The sequence below is a fragment of the Melospiza melodia genome, chromosome 14 (assembly GCF_035770615.1).
Source record: "Melospiza melodia melodia isolate bMelMel2 chromosome 14, bMelMel2.pri, whole genome shotgun sequence".
In the NCBI taxonomy this organism is placed as follows: Eukaryota; Metazoa; Chordata; class Aves; order Passeriformes; family Passerellidae; genus Melospiza; species Melospiza melodia.
Window position 1 is genome coordinate 6,703,565 of NC_086207.1, and position 24,226 is coordinate 6,727,790.

General features: G+C 42.0%; 1 protein-coding gene across 4 annotated transcripts in view; it reads left to right on the forward strand.

The window, feature by feature from the left end:
* The window catches only part of SLIT3 (slit guidance ligand 3), a 491,085-nt gene that overhangs the window by 352,940 nt on the left and 113,919 nt on the right, over positions 1 to 24,226 (forward strand). For all 4 annotated transcript variants that reach the window (XM_063168563.1, XM_063168565.1, XM_063168564.1 and 1 more), the window contains 4 exons: positions 521 to 664; positions 3,879 to 4,042; positions 17,839 to 17,989; positions 19,078 to 19,152. In XM_063168563.1, coding sequence (XP_063024633.1) covers positions 521 to 664; positions 3,879 to 4,042; positions 17,839 to 17,989; positions 19,078 to 19,152 — 534 coding nt within the window. The remainder of the gene's footprint in view (positions 1 to 520; positions 665 to 3,878; positions 4,043 to 17,838; positions 17,990 to 19,077; positions 19,153 to 24,226) is intronic.

Genomic DNA, 24,226 nt, shown 5'->3' on the forward strand with positions numbered 1-24,226 from the left:
TTATCAAATTAACTCTACACTTCTTATCAAAAGATTTTAAACTCCCAGAATTTCGGTTAGACTTCAGACAGCTGCTGGTAGAGAAAATTGAAAAATAAGGGTTCTTCTCCTTGTGGGCTGTGTGTGCATGGAGTTGCAAGGTGGGGAGTAATTTTTATTCCTGTGTATATTAAACTGAAGGCTTCCTTAAATATTTGTGTAGAATTTTGAGTTTCAAAATTTCCCAATTTTTAGTTAATTGGGACAAGGCTAGGCATAAAACCCCCCAAGACCCCCAGCTTTTAAGTATTTTAAGATGGCTAGCACTGTTATATGTCTCTATATCCTCCAGCTATGAGAGCACTCTTGTCCACTGTGAGTTTTTCACCTTTGAAATGTAACAGGCAAATGAAACTTTTCCATGTGGTTTAGCTTTGATGGTTAGGTTAATTATTTTTTTTAGATTTAACCCCGAAGTCCAGTCTATCTTTATTCGATTATTACAAGATTAATGAATTCTAAACCTTTTCTCTGTTTCCAGGCTTCTCAATGCCAACAAGATCAACTGCCTGAGGGTGAACACGTTCCAAGGTCTGCATAATCTCAAACTGTTATCTCTTTATGACAACAAACTGCAGACCATCAGCAAGGGGCTCTTTGCACCTCTGCGATCGATCCAGACTCTGTGAGTATGCCGCCAGAGCACAAATGACAGCTCTCTCCTTCCCCACCAAAATGTTGCCTGTCTTTTCATCTGACATTTAGACAATTTGGAAGAGACATCCATGCAGCAGCCCCTCCTTTCCTCGCTGAGAGACAAGGAGCAAGAAGAAGAAGTGTTGCATCAGTTCAGCGAGGGCAGGATCAACACAGCCTGCCCTTAGTGACAGAAATGTCAGGGCTCTGTGAAGCTCAGGCTGTTTGTTGGGGAGATAATGTGTGCATTTGACTCTGGATGAGATATGAACAGCACTTTCTATTAGGATCATTGCCTAGCAGTTTTTAATGAGCCAATGATTTGGCATCTCTCCTGCCTGGGTCTGAGTCCTGCTGTGCAGTTCGTGACTTCTGTAACCACATTTCAGCTGACATCCCACTTAAGGGGAATGATATGTTGTATTATTTGATCCATTAAGAAAATCCACTAAACTGTTTTGAATTCGGAGGCATTAGAATAGGCACCAGAAGCGAAAATTCAGAAATGATTTAATATTTTGTAGAAGAAGGTCTCATCCTAAAGCTGTGAGTAATAAGATAATAAGGTAAATAGTACTCCTTCAGAGCTGGAGTTGGCAGCCTGATATTCCAGTATTAAAATATCAATGAGTGTGTGTATATATATATATATATGTGTATATATATACATATTGCAGTATCTGTGCACACACACCCTATAGTACTGCAATTTTTGTATGCAAATGCACATGTATATATTTTAATACTGGGAATGCATTGGCTGAATTCGTTGTAGAAATGTTTTAAATTATGTACAAATGAACTGACAGCAATGATTTCTTGCAGCAGAGTTTCTGTCATGTCCTCAGGCAGCCACAAACATAACCTGAATTTCCAACAGATATTTGGCCAGTATGTATTGCTGCAAACCATTATTGGAATAGTCATGTACAGCACCCCCAGTTCTGCCCCAGCAGCTCCACCATGGTTTCTGCTGCTGCAGCTTGCTGTGTGTGTTCACACACGAGCTGGGGCCACAGAGAGGGTTCTTTCACAGAGGTATGTAAGGTTTGTCAGGTTAATCAACAGGCTTTTGTAATGTTTATAGCCCTAAGGTGTGAACATCCCCTGTTGGTTTCCATAGGGTTTTCCTGGTGGCCCTTGCTTAGAATGGCCTTGTTGCTTCACACTGAGACTTTGTCACAAGGTTTTGATTCATTTTCCCATTTTTAATACTCCAAGTGATTGCCATCTACTGTGTTTTTCTAGAGCAGCAAAACCAGCCCCAAATTCTGTCTCCATGTGGTTCTTTGGACATTTCACAGCAGGAATGGCTCTACTGCAAGAGGAATCTTGAGTTTCTTCAGGCCCTTTCTGCTCTGTGGGCTCTCCCTTCCCAGTCCTGAACAGCCACTGCCCTGTTGCATTTTACACGTATTTTGTTCAGTGGCAGTTCATAAATATAACTGCAAACAGAAAAGAAGTTTCTACAAGTGGAAAACAGCAACAGAGGGAGGGAATTCTTGTCAGGCTATAACTTTATACCTCTGTCCAAACCAAATTGAAACATCTGTCTTTTCTTAACCTGTCTTTGCAGTTATTGGAGAGCTGAGTCCTGCTCCCTTGGAGGTCAGAGGGACTGATGCAAGTTAGCTGAGCTGAGATTAGAGCCTGGCTCTGGGAAAGACCTGGCAAACTCTTCTGATGCAGTGCTCAGCTTTGTCAAGCAAAATAAATCAGAGCAGCAGCAGAAAAACACTTTCTCTCTGAGATGCTCCAGCAGATTTCTGTTACCAAAGCCTAAATGCCCAGTTAAAATCAGTGCTATGATACCTATTTCAATTTCATAGGGAACAAGTTGAGCAAATTTTGGTGAAGGATAGAGTGCAGTTGTACCTTGCCTAAACATTTCAGTCTTTAAATTAAAACCTTTTGCTTCAGGAAAAAATACATATGAAGGAAGTACTGTTAGAAATTATGAGTGTGTGCAAATATTAATTTCACTCTTGTGAAAAGATTCTGGCCCACTCCTGCCTTTGCCCAAAGATCCAAGGTGCTGCTTTACTAATTCATATTTTTGAGCTTGCTGATCAAATATCTTTTAAACCAGGATACAAAATGCCTTTGCCTTTGCCCAAAGATCCAAGGTGCTTTACTAATTCATATTTTTGAGCTTGCTGATCAAATATCTTTTAAACCAGTATACAAAATGATCTTCAGGTAAGGTGCATTTATTTCAAGAGGCAGCACTTGTCAAGCTCTCAGGAGAAACGGTGGGACCTGCAAGACAGCAGCAGGTCTGTGTCCCTTAAAGGGTTCTTTGCTGTCTTAATTTTTGTTTCTTCTGTGGAGGACTTGCTGCAGATGTGTGTGCTCAAGGAATTCTCCCATTTGGGAGACAGCAGCAGGTCTGTGTCCTTTAAAGGGGGTTTTGCTGTCTTAATTTTTTTTTCCTCTGTGGAGGACTTGCTTAAGGTGTGAGCACTCAAGGAATTCTCCCATTTGGGAGACAGATCTGTGTCTTTTAAAGGGAGCTTTACTGTCTTAATTTTTGTTTCTTCTGTGGAGGACTTGTCGCAGATATGAGCGCTCACAGAATTCTCCTGTTTGGGAGACAGTGGTAGGTCTGTGTCCCTCAAAGGGGGCTTTGCTATCTTAATTTTTGTTTCCTCTGCAAGGAGGACTTGATGAAGATGTGAGAGCTCACAGAATTCTTCCAATTGGTAGACAGGTCTGTGTCCTTTAAAGGGGGCTTTGCTATCTTAATTTTTGTTTCCTCTGCAAGGAGGATTTGCTGCAGAAGGGAGCACTCACAGATTTCTCCCATTTGGTAGACAGGTCTGTGTCCCTTAAAGAGGGCTTTGCTATCTTAATTTTTGTTTCCTCTGTGGAGGACTTGCTGAAAGTGTGAGGGCTCAAGGAATTCTCCCATTTGAGAGACAGGTCTGTGTCCCTTAAAGGGAGCTTTGCTGTCTTAATTTTTGTTTCTTCTGTGGAGGACTTGCTGCAGATGAAATCTCCCATTCATGTGTGGCCCTATGCAGCTTCTGCCAGGCCTGGGGTGGTTTCTTTTTCCAGGAGCCGATTCAATTACTCCACTCTTCAGCTTCGGTGGAGAAAAAAAACCAAAAAAAACCAAAAAAAAACAAAAAAAAAGAGAACCCCCAATGCAGGAGCAGGGTGTCACAGGTCAGTGGTGATTAAACATGCCATCCTTCCCGCAGCCATTTAGCTCAGAACCCGTTTGTGTGCGACTGCCATCTGAAGTGGCTGGCTGATTACCTGCAGGACAATCCCATCGAGACCAGCGGCGCGCGCTGCAGCAATCCCCGTCGCCTTGCCAACAAACGCATCAGCCAGATCAAGAGCAAGAAGTTCCGCTGCTCAGGTAATAATTCATTTATCCGGGGCTCTGCTGCGCTCCCCGCGCGGGGAGGAGCAGGCCCAGAGAGCCCGCTAATCCAATCTGCCCCACAGCGTTTGCTCTAATGGATATCAGGGAGCAGCTTTGGAAATTGAATTTGGGCAAATTCGGTTAGTTCGACAGAAAGGCAATTACCTTATGGATTAAAAGAAAAAAAAAAAAAAAAGGAAAAGAAAAGAAAAGAAAAGAATAAAAAAAAGGAGTCTATAGCTGTCTTCTCCTAAAAACAAAAATAAAGATAAAAGCTTGTGACGCATATTCATAAAAAGATACTAAATTATTAAATATTTAAGCAAAACAATGAAAATATATATGAATTCATGTGGGAAATGCTATATTTTGACAGGGTTGTCAGTTGTATTCAAGCAGAGCTCTTACTGACCTAATGAGAGCTGAGCTCAAGTTTAGTTCCCACACCTAAAAGGCTGAGAACAGTACAAGAACAGTATGAGAGGTTTTTGTACAAGTAGCAATGAGCATTTCTGAGCTGGGATGGGAGTGAATCTGGGGTGAGGGAAGGGCATTGATGCACGTGCTTTCATACATTCATTTTCCTTACATCCGTAAGTAACACTCACTAACTACAGTAAAATTGCCATCAAATTTGGTAAGATTTTTGGTTTCAGCAAGCTTTGAATCAAAGGGTGCATAAAAATTTAGGAAAAGTTTTTGTGTTGTAAATGAAATAGAAAAATGTTTCCACATGAAATTAACCTCCAAAGTAACATAAACAGCTTTTTCTTAATCCTATCTGTTCTTTATTTATGGTTCAGCTGTCAGTAAAAGGATATTTCTTGCCTTACACAGCTCAACTAAGCAATGACAGCTTCTTCATGTGTTTTTCCTACTGGTTATATCGGTTATATCTATTTTGGATTACTGCATTTTTGTGTACTGTAAAGACAAGCAGGTTTCAGTAAGCAAATCTATTAGTGTGTACTGAGGAGAAAAATGACTGTTATTGATGGAGTACCTTGCGGTGTTTTCTATGAAAATTACTATGATTTTTCTTTTTTTTCCTCTGAAAAGCAACATGATTAATTGTGTTCCTGGTGGTACAAGATGAATGGCTCTAGATGGGGATGCAGCATGAAGCTGAGTGGCAGCAGCCCAAAACAAGCCATTGTGCTTTGTGCATCACTGTGAGCAACATGCCGAGCTAAACCTTCCCTTTATGGGGGAGAGAAAATAAAGATAACTTCATTTGCAGTCAGCTTCTCTTGGGCAGGCTTGTTAAGGTCTTCAATCCCTTGTGACTGAAGCCACAACATTTATAATCAGGCCTGAAATTATGACATATTTTATCCAGGTTTTTGGATTGTGTCCATCATAGTAACAATGTAATTAGCCAGTAATATTCATATTTAAATAAACTGGAAATGAAAATGCATAAATATAACTTAGGCAGGAAAGCCTGCAGAAACAGATCTGTATAAACCTGTACCCAATTTGCCATTGTTATTTTCTTCTGCTTTTATTAATGGGCTGGAGGAATTAATGTTATGTGTGTGCATGCATGCTTTGAACAAAGGTACAGGAGATTGGAGAAGGCAAACACCAGCTGACACCATTTAGGAGAGGTCATAGCTAAGAAGTGCAGAACTCGGTGCCTGGTGATGCTGAGAATAATATTTTGTGTGAGTTCTTATCGTGGGGGTCCTTTCCTTGAGGCATTAGGCTGTTTTTCCCTGGGTCTCCAGCTCTACATCTATATCAAAACCACATGGAAGAAGCGTAAACCTGACTTATGAAGGAGGAGAGCAGGGATTGAGCAGCTTCAGAACAAAGATTTCAGCTGGATGAAAACTAATGCTGTTCAAAAGCTCAGTAGAGAAGAGATCTTTGCCTGTAGAGTTTCCAGATGGTGATGAGATGCATTGAACTCGACTTGCTGTCTGCTCACATGAGACAGAGAACATCTAATGGTTTAGAAAATCTTAGCTTGTAAATCAATCCAGGGAACAGACATCCTTGGCACCTGCTCTGCTCAACTTGTCCCTTTGAATCATGGCTGCTCCAGGCTTGGCATTTAGCAGGAATTTTCCATGTTTTCATTTTGAGGAATGTGTTTCATCCCAGGATCTAACCCAGCACGTCTCTCTGCAGAAATGTCCATGAGGTATGAATCTTCTTTTAGAGCATTGGGCAGAGCTTTGTGTCATCCAGGGATGACACAATCCCACTGGGATGGCAAGGCTTAGTAACTTGTCTGTGTCCTCACTGTCTTTGGAATTCTCTGTTCTAGTTTTTACATCTCCTGCTCAGTGTATGAGAAAAAAAAAAATTCATTTAAAATTCTTTTGTAAATGTGCATTTCTTTCTCAAAGGGTTCTTTTTTCAGGATCCTTATATTTTCATGCAGTTTGTGTAATATATCTACTACATGTCAATGGTCAGAAAGTTGTTTTTTTCGAAGGGAAAACACAGGGAATATGAGGGGCTGGTTAAGGAAGAAATTTGAGGGATTTTATCCTCACACAGTCTTTGACATTTGAGAAGAGATGAGCATGCACACAAAGTTTGGGCTCTGTGGAGGCAGAGGCAGCGCTCAGGCAGTGTCAGGATCACACCCAGGAGTAGTTAAGCCTAGGAGAGCTTAATGCTTTGATATCATGGGAAGGACAGTTTGAAAGTCATAAAATTCTGAGGTTGTCCTGAAGTGGTCTGTGTGTCTTCCACATTCCTTTTGACAAGGGCACGTAGTGACAAGAAAAGGGGAATGGCTTTAAACCATAAGATGGTTGGTTTGGATTAGATACTGGGGAGAAATTCTTCCCTGTGAGGGTGGGCAGGCCCTGGCACAGGGTGCCCAGAGCAGCTGTGGCAGTGCCCCATCCCTGGAAGTGTCCCAGGCCAGGCTGGACGGGGCTTGGAGCAGCCTGGGATGGTGGAAGGTGTCCCTGCCATGGCAGGGGTGGGACTGGATGAGCTTTAAGGTCCCTTCCAACCCAAACCATTCCATGATTCTGTGATCATAAAAGGGACTGTCAGAAAGGACCTTTTATGAGAAAAAAAAAGTGTCTGTTCAGTAAATTAAGGGAAGAAAGGGAAGTGCTTTTTCTCTAAGAACAGAAGAGAGGAGTGGTTAGCAGGAGAAAAGCTGAGGTGTTTGAAGTTTCATCAGTCTGAAGTGGCAGAGCAGCATCAAGAAGGAAATGTCAAGAGGACACAGAAGCAGATGGGCTAAGTAGAACTGTATTTGATAATTAAATGAAACGGTGAAGACACATCTACAAAACTTCCCTCTGCACACTCTTTCCTTCAGTTTTCATTGCAGGTCCCCACCATCCTGTTCAATAGCATCCAGCCTGAAGTACTCACCTTCTTTTCTCAGTTGACCAGTTCTTTCAATTGAGGCACTTTTCCCAGATGCCATTTCCCCACAGAACCCAATGACTCGAGCTTTTACTGATGACAATGGAGCAACATCTGCAAAGGTTATGAGTGGCCATAGGAAGGAGCTTCTGTGCAACAGGTAGATAATGTACATAATTCTTTCTAAAAGGAGAATTGGAAGCATTATAGCATGAAATGAAGGAACAGCAGGGAACAGGACATATTTTTGCCCAGGGCTGTGAGACAGGCAAAGCTTTTGAATATGCCATCAAATATGTTTAAACTTCAGATTGCAATAGATACTATTTTCTGTGATTTTTAGCTTTCCATTTGATGCAGTGCACCACAACAATAACAAATCTCCCCCTTGCCCAACTGTCCCCACAGCTGTACAATCTGAGACTAAAAAATCTGAGATGTTTTCTTGAAAGAGAAATCATAAGTACAGGCTGTGTCTAATTCTCTCTCTCTTCTGTTTAGAAAAGGGAAATGCTGTCATTTTTAGTAGCTTTAGTGAAATTCTGATGATCATTTTCTTTTTGGCTGCATCTGCCCACTCTGACCACCTAAGGATCCAATGGTGCTTGGCAGCCTGAGGTCACTGGAGGCTCCTATTCTTAATATGAAAAAGGGTGGAAAAGATCAACACAAATATCCTGCCCAGAAGCATTTGATTCAGTTCACTACAGAGCAGTTTTGTGTTCTGGGCTTTAGGAGTAAGGGAAATGAATCCATGAGCAGATTGTGTTGTCTCTGTGGTAGCTTATTGTCACTTCAAGACTTGGCAGGTTCCTTGATTGCTGTGTGACACTGTGTATGAAATAGCTTTTGGAAAGAATTGCCTTTGCATTCAGCTGTATATCCACTTCTCCCTGTGATATGTTTGCATTTTTCAGTATATTGTGCATTTCAAAAGCGATGAAAGTTCCACCTGCTGTACTGACACAAACTATCTCTGATAATGATCAAAGCAATGTGTTTCTACAAACATCACATCACAAAAGCTCTTTATCTTCTAATTCTTAGAAATAAGACTTTTATCAAGAAGATTGCTATTGGAAATACTCTGAAGTGAGCCTGTCTTATTGCTTCCTCCTGCATACATTGTGTCTAACTGCCTTTAATTAGTTCCTTCAGTTCCAGACAGTGCCATACAATCAAAAGGACAGGGGAGAGCAGGAGGAGGAAAATGAACCATCTGCCAGCATTATTCTCTCCTTTCTGGACACTACTTCTTGTTAACCCAACCCAAAGCAAAGGCAGCCTTTTTGGGTACATTTGGGTCCAAAAATGGCATATTTAGGGCTAGTGTTATTTCTCTCGTGTTATTCACAATTATTGCATGGAAACGTAGCTGCTTTTTGTTCACTCATAATTTTTAAGGCATTTGATAAAACCTCTTCTCACTAATTGCAGCTTTTCTCCTAATTCTTTGTGCTCTTTATGTTCTTTATGTTCTTTTCCAGTCTCTGTCTTCACACACACTCACCTTCCTCAGGTTACCTGTCTCCTTTGGAACAGACTTGCTGTTTCTTGTAATCACCTCAAATTTCCTCCTCTCTTCTCTGCATTGTTGCACATTTAGAAGCACAGAACTGCCCTGGATGGAGTCAGGGGAGCACAGGCTGCATGTCAGGGCTTTTTGTCTGTGGCCATTCCCACATTTTGTGTCCCTTGGACTCCTTGGGTTACCCCCTTCTCTGCTCCTAGTGGTGTGTAAACACTATTTCAGATTTTTGAGCTCTCAAACTGGAAGCTGCAGTGGCTTGCTATTCCTCAACCAGTGTTTAAAAGTCATGAAAGGCAGGTGAATTTAGCCCAGATCTTACATAATTTATCTGATTGAAACACTCTGCAGTTGTTCCCATAATTTGCCAATCACTCTGATGACAACTTTGCAAATTCCTTTCATTTTTAATAAGCAAATAGTCATTTACAGACCATGGGCTCATGCTCCTGCCCTCCGTATTTTCTGTTTGATGGCAAGCACAGGTCTCCACCTGCTCCAGTGCCTTGTTGCAGTGCTGCAGGGAGATGCTTTTTGGGGATGTGATGACCCTGTGATGATCCCCCAGCAGCTCCTGAGCAAGGTCCAAGCCCTGAGAGCCTCTGGGTTTGCTCTGGATGCTCCAGAATTGCTCATATTTGGGGGAAATCTCATCTGAGATGAGCTCAGATGAGAGCTCCAGTACTTTTCTCACCATGGGTTTGCCCTGCTGTGAGGGAAAGGGATAGAAAACACTGGTTATGATTGGAGAAACTGCATTCAGATTTCTCTGTGGTTTGGTTTGGTTTAGTTTGGGGTTTTTTGTATGTTTTGTATGTTTTGGTTTTATTCAGTTAAATTCTGTGTGTTGAACCCCTTTTTTTCTCCCTAAAAGACAGAAAGAGTCTGCAGAACTACCTTCAGAAACCCTCTGAATGTGTCAAAACTGAGGATATGTTTGTGGTGCATAAGAATTATTCTTATCTGAATGGAAGGTTGTTTAACACCAATAAATCACCTGCAGATTAAATGCTGCACTGAATTTGTAATTAGGAATATGAATTTTTCATGGCCCACTGAAACTGAGTGTATTTGGGCTTTGGTTTGCATGAATTCTTCCTGAAGCTGAAGTCATTAGAGAACACAATCCAACTGCTATGACTAACAGTAATGGAGCTGGGTTCCCTTGTGCTGTGGGAGTGTTGCTGTTGGTAAATTAATTTAACTGTACTGGATACTGGTTAAATCCCTCTCTTTTCTACACATCTTTGACAGCAGTTCAGATCTTTGTGTTCAAGTTTGTGTCAGTTGCTCTGAGCCTCCCTTAGCCTGTGCAGAACACAATGGTGGAGGGTTCTGGCTCTGCAGTGGGGGAAAGAATGGAAAGCATTTCACTCAAGGAAGCAAAAGCTTAACATAAACCAGGTGGGTCTGTTTGACAGGGAGTATGGTTCTTAATAAGAAATTAAACTGACGTGTTTCAGTTAGGAAGTTTATTTTAGGCTCTGCCTCATTTTATTTTTGAGTTGAAGTAGTCTTCAAAAAAGCAAAATACCTGAACAGCTTTGTTACCCACCATCCTTATTTGCAATTACAGTAAAGGCACTGGGAAGAGGGAAGATGACTCTTGAGTCACAGATGCATCCACAGGCATCCAAATATCACAGTTATCCTGGATTCCCCATGTAGGCAGAGTGCAGGGCTGTGCAGATTCCTCCCTTGAGATCTGAATTGTCCTCTTAATTCATTGTGGTGGAGTTCACAGAGGTCTCAGGATGAGGGAAGAGACCATGTTTCAGAAGGCTGATTTAATATTTTATGATATATATTATATTAAAAGAAAATTATTATACTAAGACTATGCTAAAAGAATAGAGAAAAGGATTTCATCAGAAGGCTAGCAAGGAATAGAGAGGAAAATGGAATGGTAATAAAATCTTGTGACTGACCAGAGAGTCCGAGCCAGCTGACTGTGATTGGCCATTAATTACAAACAACCACACAGGCCAATCACAGATGCACCTGTTGCATTCCACAGCAGCAGATAACCATTGGTTACATTTCATTTCTGAGGCCTCCCAGCTTCTCAGAAGAAAAAATCCTAAGGAAAGGATTGTTCATAAAATGCGTCTGTGACAATTACCCATGTCAGAAAGCTGAGTGATTGACTGCTCTTCTAACCTCAGAAATTACACTGGGACAAAGTTTGCTCTCCTCTGACATTGCAATTCCACGTGCTGAGGTTAAGCTGAGCCACGCCAGGGGTGCCAAGGCAGCACTTTTTGTGTGTGTGGTGTCACTTGAGTGGGATACAGAAAATAACTGAGGGGGTGCTGCCATGAACAGAGATCATCAGCTAAAACCAGTGCAAGGGTGTTGGTGCTGCAGCTGGACAGCAAATATTTCATCTGACTGTTCTGAGACTGCTGCTCCCCTGAGGTGCTGCACCCTGATGGGACAGTTAAAACAGGGCCCTGTGTACAAATTCTTTACAAACTGCAGGTTCAGTGACTGATTAACACAATGTGAATTACAAGAATTGAATGAACACCAAAGCAAACCAAACAATGCTGCTTGTGTGTAAAGTATCTGAAGGGAGGGGTTTTCATGGAAGCTGGTACAGAGCTGGAGATGTATTTCACTTTTCAACTTCTTTTTTGCAGACATTTATGCAGGATGATCTTATGTACATCCAAAAGGCTTATGGAATTTATTTAAATGTAATTTATAAAATAGTGTGCTTTCCTGGTATTTCTGCTCTCCTGCATTCTAGGGACATAAATTAGGATTTTGACAGATTTCTTTGTGTGCTGGTACCTCTCATTCATTGCAGTTGATGATTAGTTGAGGCAGTTATTGTAAGTGGTGTTTAATTAGTGCAGCAAAGGAATAGAGACTTGTTCAGAATATTCTCCTGGGGTTTCTCAGGAAGGTGTTTGCAGAGCTCAGACTGCATTTGATTCTAGTAGGACTGAAAGAGTTCATTGACACTGAAATTGCTGAGTTTATTACAGATATCCCACTTAATACTGTAAATCAGTATATAATATAAAAGTCTTTGGAAGATATGAACTGTTACTTGTCATTGTTTAACAGAATTCTGTGGATTAATTTGTTTGAAGAGCCCAGGCCAGAATTTCTGCTTTATTAAAGCAGTGCAGGAATAAGGATATAGGATTCTACATCCTTCTTCACTGGAGCCATACAAAATTATTGGCAGGAATGCTAGTTATAGATATAATTTCTAAGCAAATGAGGTGTGGATTCCAGGGTTATGCATACTTTGAATTAATCGGGCGAGAAAATTAATGTGGTTTTGTGCCACATTGCATGAGTCACAGAAGAAAATTAATAATCTAATGTTTTTATCAATTCAGAGTCTGGCTAGTTTGGCAGCCTGTGGAGATTGAAGATTTGTGTTAGGTTCCCCTAAAAAACTGCTTCAATTTATTTCAGTCTATTTCTTAGACTAAAAAATCAAATTGCCTTACTTTCATTGCTGAACCAAACCCTCACTGTGGGGTGGCTAAGTTAACACTGTACTGATTTATTTCCTGAAGTTCCCAAGTAACTCAGAGTTGGCTTTTCTGCACAGCAGAGCTGGGTCATGGCAGAGTGGGAAGCACAGACCCCTGCTGCATTATCTGTCATCTCTGCTCAAGCACTTGCCTTGTTCTCCGTGTAGGTAATGAATAATCTGCCTGGTGCTGACTTTGTTCTTTGGGCAAACGCCTTACTAAGGAAAGTGATTTGTATTTAAAAGCACCAGCACTGACCTTCCCTGGGGTCCAGCAGAACTCTGTGAGCAGTTGCAGAGGACAGACACTCTCTCTCTCATCTGGGAATCCTGTAAGCATTTGAGATGTGACTTTCAAAATCGTTGTCCACTGGCACAGCTCTGCAGACAGTGGAGTCAGGGAGAGCTTTATTCCAGTGGGAGCAGTCAAGCCTGAACTGAATGTTCTGCTTTATATGTCAGAGTTCCAGGGATGAGTTACAGGAGCAAAGCTGTTTGAAATAATTCAGGATGTCGGAAATAGAGAACGCTCAGCTTCCATCAGAGAGTGATGCATAAAACCCAACAAATGTGCTCAGAAACAGAATAACAAAACGCTGTCTGTGTCTGCAGTAGCGCGTGTGTGCTGCTCTGCTGGAAAGCGCAGAGGAAACCAAAAGAAGAAGAAAAGAAAAGCAGTGGCAATTGCAGGTTGTCAGTGTAAGTGCCACCAGCATGAGGGGCCTCTGGGAGCTGAAATCAGGCTCAAAGGGCACTCGGGGAGCATTTGAGGCCAGCGCTCGGCCATCAGCTCAGAAGCTGCTGCTATTAGCATGGGCTGCGGTATTTCTACGGTTATATTTAAATAAATGGAGCAAACCTAAATGGCATTTTTACTGAAAGGAGACACCAGGAGAGAGTAAGTAATAAAAAGCAAAGTGGATTGGGCACTGAGTGTGTGGTGGGAGCTGCAGGTGCTCTCTGAAGGAGCAGTGAGCTCTCCTCTGGTGGTGTTTCTGTCGTGCCAGCTGTGTCTCTGAACTCGCCCGGGCTCTGTTCGTGTTCACTAACCCCAATTGTGCTCCAGGGTGTTCCTGCAGTAGCATAAAGGATGACCTCTTGTATCCAGCACCTTTTTGCATGGGTGGAGTGGAGAGCAGCTCTCCGTGAACCTTCAGCTTGTGCTTCTCCATGCTGCTTCCTCTGACCGCTCCTCTCTCTTTGGCGCTGCCTAACTCTGACTCTGGCTGTCCATGGGGTTTTCCTTTGTGCTTGATCTAACCATGTGGTAGAACAATACAAATGGAACATGGTTCTGTCAAGCACCATGGAAGGCTGCATACTCCCTGCAGCATGGCATGCCTGGATACTTCTGCTGGGGCAGAAGCATCAAAAGGTGAGAGATTCCCTTTCCCTTTCTCCCTCTGGGCACGGTGGAACTGGAGAAGTGTTGCTAACCAGGCTCCCAGGGGGCCACAGAGGTGTTTGCACAGACTTTCCACAGGGCTTGCATGCAGAATAACCATTTCTGAGTAATTAGAATTACTGCATTTCTATGTATTCCTAAGTAATTAATCTGTTTAACTGCTCTCACAATGGAGGAGTCAGGCGTTCTGTTGGTTGATAATGTTCAAGGGTGATTCCAGCCATACCTACAGAGATTAAAAATCACTTTTGTCTCCATACTCTGTGCATAATGTAAGCTGCATCTGTCTGTTTGAGCTGTCCAGTGAATCCTTCTATTTGAGGTACACTTGCCATTTCTGCAGCAAGACACCTGCCATGCAGTGTAACTTTGGACCTGCTCTTAATGTGCTGGCATTGCATTGTGAACAAATATAATGCAAAAAATTGAAGAGTCTGCAGAAGAGTCTGCAAAAGAGTCTGCAGAAGAGTCTGCAAAACATTGTTTTCATCTCTTGAAAATGACATGGCTAACATGGCCTGTTTGGGAACACCACTGTCCAATAATTCCAGAGGGCAAAGCTGAGCCAGCAAATCCAAATGGGCCATTTTAGCTTTGACAGCTTTCACGAGATCTTCAAAATACTTCTGCCTAACTCCCCTCCTACACAGAGATAATGGCTCCTTTTCATAAAGGACTTTGAGAGTCTCATACAGAAGTTTTCTTACATTGAAATATTTCCTTGTCTTGCAAATTTCTCACATCTCTATTGTGGAACTGTCAAAAGAAGGACATGCAGGATTCTTAGATTTTATCTGTAGTTACTGATAAAAATTAACACTAGCAATGTGAAATTATGACCAAAAAAATGCACTTCTTTTTTATTCCCTATGAGAATTGTGATCTTGTGGTTGTATGAAGAACTTTTGAGATTCCTGTGTCTTTCATTCAAGTTTTAGACCAACTGATCTCAATGGTCATACTTTTGGTGCCAAATTTGAGGCAGCTGGATCATTTTCTAGGATGAATGTGTCAGGTCACTTTTGAGGCAGCCCGATTCGTAGCAGTACAGATCCTCCAGAACTCCTCTTAAGTTCTTTGGACAAGGCTAAGTTTTAAAAACTGAAATCAGGTTTTCTAAACAATGCTTTTTAAGAAGTGTAGAACAAAAATATATTTCTCTCTGTTGCCTGATTCTCCATGTGGGTACCAGAAGGGCACATAGAATGTTTGAGCACTTGGAAATGTGATGTTTCTTTATCTCAGTGCTGCTGTTCTGTAGAATGCCATGGTGTGTTTGTTTTATGATAAGAAGAAATCACAGTACCTGATAGTAGTGTCACATTGGTTGTGAAATAATAAGAATGTTATCAGAGTAAGCAACAAATCAAAAAACTACAACTGCCCTCAGTCACACACAGGCCTTGCTGTTGCCTTGGCTACTTGTTTTACAGCAAGCTTTAATTCTTCCTCATTTGGGGAATTGCTAGAGACTCCTGGGTCATGTTCTGTCCTGCATCTCCTCTCTGTGCTTTCCATGGATGATTTTACAGTGCACAAGGAGTATTCCATGCCTGTGGGGTGAGCTGTGCTTCCTGAGTCCTGTTGTGTTCTCTCAGAGCCTGGCAGTCAGCAGGAATGGATATGTATGTGTGCTTAAACAGCTCTGCAAGCAGATGGCTGCATTTCACATTGCTATCCCAGATGGGAATATCTTAATAGAGCAGCCACCTGTCCAAGTGATCTCGAGGCTCAGGTCAAACAGTAAATTTTATCTTGTTTTTGGCAGGTGATTCCTGCTGTCTCTCAGGCTAAGAGATGGCTGAGTACTTGCTGAGCACATACAGGCTGTTGATTCCTTTTGACTGAGTGATTACCCGAGTAACTCTTGTTTAAACTCAAAAAGAAAAATGAAAAAAAAAAAAAAAAAAAAAAAGAGAAAGAGAGAGAAGGAACAAAAAGTGTGGAGGTGATGTTTGCTCCCTTCCTCTCCTGCTGAGCTGAGCCTTCCCCCTGTTTCAGTTGTGGTACAGATGCCCAGGCAGCATCAACCTCTGAGAGCTGCTGCAGTGTGGAAGGTTGTGTGCCTCACCAGCAGGAGGGTGGGTGCCAAGTCAAAGTGTGATAAAATTCTTTATTTGTTCAGCCAGAAAGCTTGAGAGAGGACCAAACATTTATTTTTCACCCTCCAATGTTATACACTGCTTTTTCTCCTTCATATAGAATTCTACTCTCCCATCCCCTTTTCCCCATGGGAAGGTGAATCTTGTATCCATCAGTAGACTAAAAAGTTTACTAAATAAATGTCTACCCTATGAAACTTTACGTTGTTTGTGATTATTTTTTCAACAAACACTTTTACTAGGAAACTTAGTAGTGCTTCAACAATGTTAAAGTTGGAGATTTCCAGCTTTCTGATCACTGATTGTTGGTGGGTTATTCAATGTGTACTGTAATTGTAGCAATTTTAATAAACTCTGGCTCTGATAACTGTTTGTCTTTGATATTGTTTCCAAGGAATCATAAACAACCAAACATTTTGACTACCCAGCTTGGAATGTCTAGGACTGGAAATAAAATGTTAGATTTTTTTTTAAAGGATAAGTCTGTAAATGATAATGGTGTGGGGAAACTCTTAGACTGTATTTTTATAATGCTTTAAAATGCCCACTGGTCCTAATGCTTTAAGTGCTGTGCTGTCAGGAAAGTTGCACTTTAGATGTATAATTTATAATAAGCACAAAAACCAGCAAAGAATTTAGCACCACTGAATTAGCAAGGTACAAATCTGTATGTCAGTGTTCTCATAATCCAACCTGGAATTACAAAACTAAACCAAAGTGTGGCTGTGGGATCAGAGTGTTAGATTGCCTGTAGAATTGCTTTTTTTCACTGCATCACCCTGTGGAGATAATGCATAACATAAATTAAAACAATAGTGGATTTAGGAAATGTCATTTTTCTCTCAGAAAATAGTGCATGGACATAAACTGGGCAGTGGTGCATTTATCAGTCAGGAAGGGGGAGCAGGTGATGAATGTCATCAAGGCTCCATAAGCAAATTTCAGGTTAGGTTTAAGTTTTTGTTGATGTTTTTGGGTTCTTAAAACATTTGTTCAGCTCCTCTCTCTGAGAAGGTCTTGTAATTGACTTTTAAAAATTTGGAAACCTTGAGAAATGCTTCTTGGTGATTACAATCCCTGGGCCTTGCACAGGGCTCCTGCAATGGTTCTGGTGCTTCCATTATGAAATATGAAGTGAATGGGCAGGAATTGCATGGTGGGGGTTTGGCAGCACTTTGCTCACACACACACATTTATTAATCCTCCTGGTTCCTTGAAGCACTGAGATCGAGTTTCCAACCTGCTGCTATTAAATGAGAAAAACCAAACCTGAAAAGGACAGATTAGTTCTGAGCCTAATTGGAAAAGCATTTCATTAGAATGGGTCAAAAACCCAGTCAAAGAGGTCTGGCAATCACTGTGTAATGGTACATCAGGGAGTGCTTCTCACTAAGTATGCTCTACCCATTCCTTAATTAAAATGAAAATTATTTAAACTGCTATTACTTTCCTTTGCTGTTTGTTTAACATAGTTAATAAAGACATCTAATTGTTGGAAAGTTGACAAGGTTGTCTAATAAAAGATTGCCCTGAAAAACAGCTCTAATAGCTGAGGTCTTTACATTTGGGATTTTCAAATGATATCTTCAAAAGTCTTTTGTCATTTGAATTCTTTCATGAGATGCCTTTTCCTTGTTGCTGGACTAAATTCCAGATGGGAAAAAACTGACTTTGCTGGAAAATACCTTAACAGGTAGGCTTGTTAGACAAGGAATTATTCTGTTAAGGGGAGAGTGAAAAACCAGGGACAAGCCTTGGGAGTAATTTTAAAAATTGCTGAGCACAAGTCCTTGGCAAGTATTAGAAGTGTTTGCAGGAGCTGGGGGATGACAGGAGGCAATGCTGAGGGTGGATCCCATGGTCACTGCTGTTCTCAACAACTGTTTGCTGGAATATATTTCCTTTTTATTGCAGGCTCAGAGGATTACAGAAGTAAATTCACTGGGAAGTGCTTCATGGACCTTGTGTGTCCCGAGAAGTGTCGCTGCGAGGGGACAGTGGTGGACTGCTCCAACCAGAAGCTCACCCGGCTGCCCACGCACCTCCCTGAGTACACCACCGACCTGTGAGTGTGCCTCCGACACGGCCCTGCAGCTGCACTTGTTGGCTTTTCTGATTTTTAAAGGCTGTAAAAGCAACTCAGATTGTTAAAGGCACCTTCTAGTTTTATCCCGGTGTGGAAATGGGAAAGCAAATTTTATTTCAGAGTTGCGCCATCACTCTCATTTTTCTAGCACCAGCCCTGTGTCCTCCTCCAATGCTGGCCAAGCCCAAGCTTTGTCCTTCCTGTCCAGTCTACTCTGGAGTCCTCTGCCTTTGCACCATTTAAGAAATGGTTTTACCCATTTGAGTGAATCTGTGATTGGGAGCTCATTGCATCTCAGCATGGCCTGCTACTTGGGTGGAGCAGGTCTTACTAAATTAATGTAACTTCAAGACATTTGAGTATGAGAAAACATTTTTATTGCTTAGCAACTGAAGATTCTGGTTCTTTTCTTGCATTGGTAGCCCATTCAAACAGAATTTTCTTTTTTTGAGTTAGTGTTGTATTTATTGTTCTTATTCTATTTTAAAACCTCATAAAAATTATTGATCTGAAGTTAAGAAAAAGTATGAGAGACATCCAGAAACACGGCAGAGACTGCATAGCAAAATGGAGCTATGTTCAATCAGAGAACAAATTTTACATCCCAAGCCTGCCAAGACAGTGGCCTTCACATTCATTTTGAAGATCAGCAGAGTTTTATAGGAAAGCAGCTGAAATCAGAGCCCTTCTGGTTGCATGGCCCCATCTCCAGTTGCGTGCCTGGTGTAGCAGAGTGCACCACAGAGGTTCAGTCACGCACAGGGGGTTTGTGTGCAATGGATTACCTCAATAATTCCTTTTCCCATGCACTGGGAGATGAAGGGGCTCTGACACTGTCCTTTGGCATTACACTCTTTAGGGCATCCTAAGCTTTCACTGTAGATACTCCTCTGTGTCCCTTTTCCTTCAAAGCTAAACTCTGTTACCTGTAGGAGTCTGGGGGAGATGGCAGGGAGAGCCTTGCTTCACAAAGGTCATGGATCTCTGTGTGGCAGCCCTGAATGTCACAGGGATGTATCCACAGACATCTGGGAAGCACTAAATAACTCTCTGTTTGTTCCTCTCAGGCGTCTCAATGACAATGATATTTCTGTTTTGGAAGCTGTTGGACTCTTCAAGAAATTGCCCAACCTCAGGAAAATGTAAGTCTGAGTTGGAAGCCTTGGATTGGGAGGAAGGAGGGAGGGATGAGTTTTTGTATTTATGTACTGCAGTAGTAGAAATCACTTTTTTAATGTGAGTTTAACAAAACTGAAGGAGTTCCCTGTTGGATGGACAGGCAAAGTTAAACCACAGTGACAGATGAAGACCCCTAGGCTGACATTTCAGTGGGTTTTTCAGGCTACGTGTCTTAGTCTTTCACTCAGAGACTGACAGGAATTCTGTCCTAGAGTTTATTCCACTGTATGCTCATTGTTGGAGCTGATTATGACATTTAGCATTTTGGTTTTGTCTCTCAAATGTATTGTGTGCCTCCAGCTGTGGTGGGGTTGTTTCAGATAGTCAAAGGAAAATAATATTACGAGATATGGACAATGGCAGCTTCTGGTGATCATTATTGGTTTAGAGAGGAGAATAAATTAGCAAACATATAGATCAGTCATTCAAATGTAGCTGTATAATTCTGCTGACAGTCCTGGCACAGTGCATTGTATATATTTAATTAAAGCAGTGTTTTGGAAAGAGAATAATATGTCAGATACCTGCTGATAGTCTTCAAAATGGATCCTTCCGAAGTTATTTAAAGTTTTAACCCTATGGACCCATTGCTAATGTCTCATTTAACTGTTTGCTTTTAGTAAGGTTTTATTGTCTGGATCAAGCTAATTTAGGGAACCCAACCAACCCAGGCAATTTGTTGTGCATTTGTTTCATGTGGTTTCTGCCATCTGGAGCTTCCTGCCCATTCGAGTCCCTGTGAGATCTCAGGGGCTTTGGAGGCACCTGCAGTGGGATTCTCTTTAATTCTGCAAGAGTTTCAGATGCAGCACTGCAGCCTGGGGTGGGGCTGTATTTGTGTAAGCACAGCCCATCAGGCTTGGGGAACTAATCACAAACATTTGCCTCATGTTTTATGAATGATCAATAATTTGTAGCTACAGTGCACTCAAAATGATGTTGACATTGTTAAGTGCTCTGTTCCCTGTGTAAGTAGATGGTAAACAGGAATGAAAAATGCATGCTATGTAAGTGTATACACAAACTGGAAAGCATCTGTCCTCATCAAACCTTCAGGATTTATGTTTAGAAAATTGGAATAATTTGTTTTTATTTAAATCTTACAGTAGGGAAGTACAGTGCTGTCCCTCCTGTCCTCATCGATCACTCAGAGGGAGGGATGCCTCGACAGGGGCTGTATTTTGGGAATAAATCCAGCATGAAATGTGAGGGTATTTTTAGGAGTTTATTTCCTGTGAAACCAAAGATTCTTTTATCTGTCCTTGGTAGCTGCTGAGATCAGAGGTGTGCAGGAGCAGGTCAAACTCATGGCAAAAGGAAACTGCACCCTACAAAGGGTCTCTTGCTGGGTTTTACTGGCAGCCTCCAAGCAGAGGCTCCTTAGGAAATCTTTGTAGCTGAGCTCATTTCTTTTGTTCTGCCTGATGCTCTAAAGAAGTTTCTCCATTTTAATTAAAGGGATTTTCTGAAAACAGTGGTTTTTCATATGAGGACAGCAACATTTCAACCACAGCTTTACTCAGTGGCCTGATCCCTAAAAAGCCAGATTAGACTTCTTTTCATGTTTCTTCCATTTTGTGAAAAAAGGGGTTACGAGGAAGAAACAAGCAAACAAACCCCCAAGTTATTATTTGGCCTTTACCAGGCCAAAGCCCTCTGCTAATGAAAGGCCCCTCTCCACCCAGCAAGAAGGGAAATGTGGGCAGTGCCTCAGATGGCATTGGTGCTGAGTCAGAGAGGAACAGCATTGGTCCAATCCCCATTTTTTAGTGTGTATAAGGGACAAGAAACCTAACTATTATTTGATTGACATTGCTGACTCTGTCTCATCATATATTCCTTGTCTGCTTGAGTGTTAAAGGCAAACAGCAGGTGGAGGAATCTGTCTGGAAATTGAATTGCTTCCTAGGCTTAAGAAAACAGCTCAGAGCTTTGCAGTGGCAGGGCATTAGCCTAAATAATATCTTTTTTTTCCTTTATTTTTTCTCTGAAATACTATTTTTTTCTGAAACAAATCTGAATATCTGTAATATGGATATCTGAAGGGTATTTGAATGCTTGTCCTTTGATTGTCTTTCACTTGAGTTTAGGAGTAGTGACAGATCCATGCCAAGGAACTTGGAAAATAAACTTCATTTCAGAGAGCCACAGTTCCACTGTGGCTGTGAAGCTCCAGCAGAATTCCAGACAGAGTCAAAATGATGGGGCAAAAAAGGGAAGTATCAGACCACCTTTGCAACATGTGGTAGCACCAACCCCACCTCTAATATGTAATTAGCAGTTGTGTAATTTGTCTGCAAATAGCCCTCCTAAGCTGAACCTTATTGTATAATGTGTCAGCCTAGGGTTTAATACATTTTAATGCAAAACAAAATTGAATTCTTGATATAAAAATGTAAAGGTCAGAGATACATAACGCAATGTGATGCCACATTTTACTTAGAAATTAAATACCTAAGATTACCCTACTGGTTTTTAAAAGGTTAACATATCTGAATGTGCCTTGAAAAAACTAATCAACTTCAATAATTAGCTGCAAAATCCCATATACACAGTGTGGTTTTCACAACCTAAATTTAAATTTTCTTTATGTTTAATGCTTTTTACAGTAGAATGACAAGATTGGTGTATATTCTTCTAGACAGGTCTAATCCAGTCCAGAAGTAATTCACTGGGTTCTCCAGTGACCTCTGTTTTGTTTTCATTGTGCTTTTACTGTGTGGCTTTACCTGATCTTGCCTGTGCGAAAGCTGAAGGCTCTGAAAGTCCCATCCCCATCCCACCAACTTCAGGCTCCAAGGACTGTGCTGCTGATATTTTGCAGTGTTGGCAAAGAGCACTTTGGATCTGCCTGGAGTGCGGGAGAAATACAAGGATGCATCTCTGAGCTCTTTAGGAGTGGGAGCAGCTCCAGCACTTGGATTTTTGGGGGTGTCCTAAAAGGGCTCCAGGAGCTGCTCCCTCCAGCCGTGGGAGCTGGAAGCTGCTGCCTTTGACAGGGAATTATGCTTCCAATGCAGAAACAACAGGGAATTACCTTTCCAATGTTTCCAGGGAGATCTTCCCACTCAGCACATCAAGGTCTCATGTCAGGTAGGGAGAAGGGAGACATCCCCATTCACAGAAGTGAAGTTCTGACTTCTGTGGAAGCCAGCAGTTCCTTTCTTGCAGCAGCCAGCAAATTCAGCATGAATCAAGCACTGGGAGCCCCACCACTCCCTGGCAATGCCTCAGCTGTTAATTAGAGAAAATCCCAGTGCACTGTACTTCCCTACTGTAAGATTTCAATAAAAACAAATTATTCCAATTTTCAGAACATAAATCCTGAAGGTTTGATGAGGACAGATGCTTTCCAATTTGTGTATACTCTTACCTAGCATGCATTTTTCACTCCTGTTTACTGCCTACTTACACAGGGAACAGAGCACTTAACAAAAAATCCCCAGTGCCTGGGGACTCCCATGGCAGTGGGAGCCTGGAGGGTCTCCTGGCCATGACAGTTCAATGTCCAAAACCCCCTGGAGGGTCTCCTGGCCATGACAGTTCAATGTCCAAAACCCCCTGGAGGGTCTCCTGGCCATGACAGTTCAATGTCCAAAACCCCCTGGAGGGATCTCCTGGCCATGACAGGTTCAGTGTCCAAAACCCCCTGGAGGGGTCTCCTGGCCATGACAGGTTCAGTGTCCAAAACCCCCTGGAGGGGTCTCCTGGCCATGACAGGTTCAGTGTCCAAAACCCCCTGGAGGGGTCTCCTGGCCATGACAGGTTCAATGTCCAAAAGCCCCTGGGTATCTGGCTCAGGGAGCACAGAGAGACGCTGAAAGACTTGCTGAAATGGGATGCTGACCCACAGGCAGAGGCTGGAGCCCCCAGATGCCATCTCTAGAGCTTGCCCACTGCCCTGTGCCTACAGGAAATCATTCCCACTCTTTCTGCAGGGCAAAAAAATTCAGCAATGAGCTCACGTTCAAAATAGAGAGGTGAACTGCCATACTTCATGCACTGCTGGGGAGAAAGGGGACTGACCTCTTCTCTTGAGAACAAGAGTAATGAAAAATGTTTACCTCAAAACCTGAAAGGGTCATCTAACAGTTCATTCAGTTAAGCCTTGCCAAAGTTACAAAGTGAACATATAATATGGTTTTTATTATAAGAAATGTCAGGCTGGCTTGCCAATAGCTGGTACTGCCAACCCACCTCCAGCATGTAATTGCCTTTGGAGGCTTAATTTGGCTGTAAGTATTCCTGCTAGATTGAACTGTATGGAGTGTCAGACCAGGATCTGAACATTTTACATGAGAAATAAAATTGAATCATGATAAAGTCTGTGGACTAGGAGTCAGCTTCAAACCCAGGCTATCAGGTTTCTGGGGGAGGCAGAAGTAGTTTGTGCCCTTGGAAACAGCTGTTACCTGTTGTTCCTTCCCCTAAGCATGAATTTTGCCATGGCAAATGAGGCTGCAGTCATTTGTTACACAGAAACAGACTTTATTTTCTGGAAATGGGGTTGAGGAGTGTGTTGTGCTTTGTGCCATTTGGGCTCAGTGTGGTTTTTACAGCAGGGCCATCAGTCTGCTGTGCTGGATGAGTGCAGGGGTGGCACTGGGTGCAATTCACTGTCTGTGTGCAGTATTTAAGGCTGTCAGCGCAATTTTACCTTGGTACTACTACAAGATAATTTCAAAAACATAACACCCCCAACTCTAATACTCAATACACTATTTATTGTAGGGGTCTAGCTCCGTAGACTTAGCAATGTAAAAGGGGTGAAATACAGTGTTTTTAATCCAGCACTTTGCCCAAAAAATACACAAGCAAAGAGCCAAAATGCAGCTCCTGAGGACAGCTCACACCACCAAACCCAGCCAGACTATTGTAAAACCCCCTGAGCATCCTCCAGAGGAATGCAGCAGCTCTGGGCTTTTCCTCCTCATATGTGTTTAAAGATTCCAAGCACATCTCCAGAAGACAGAGATATTCTAGGGAAACCCCACTCAGAACAGGCTGGGTTTGTGACAAAACTGCAGAGTTGGAGGT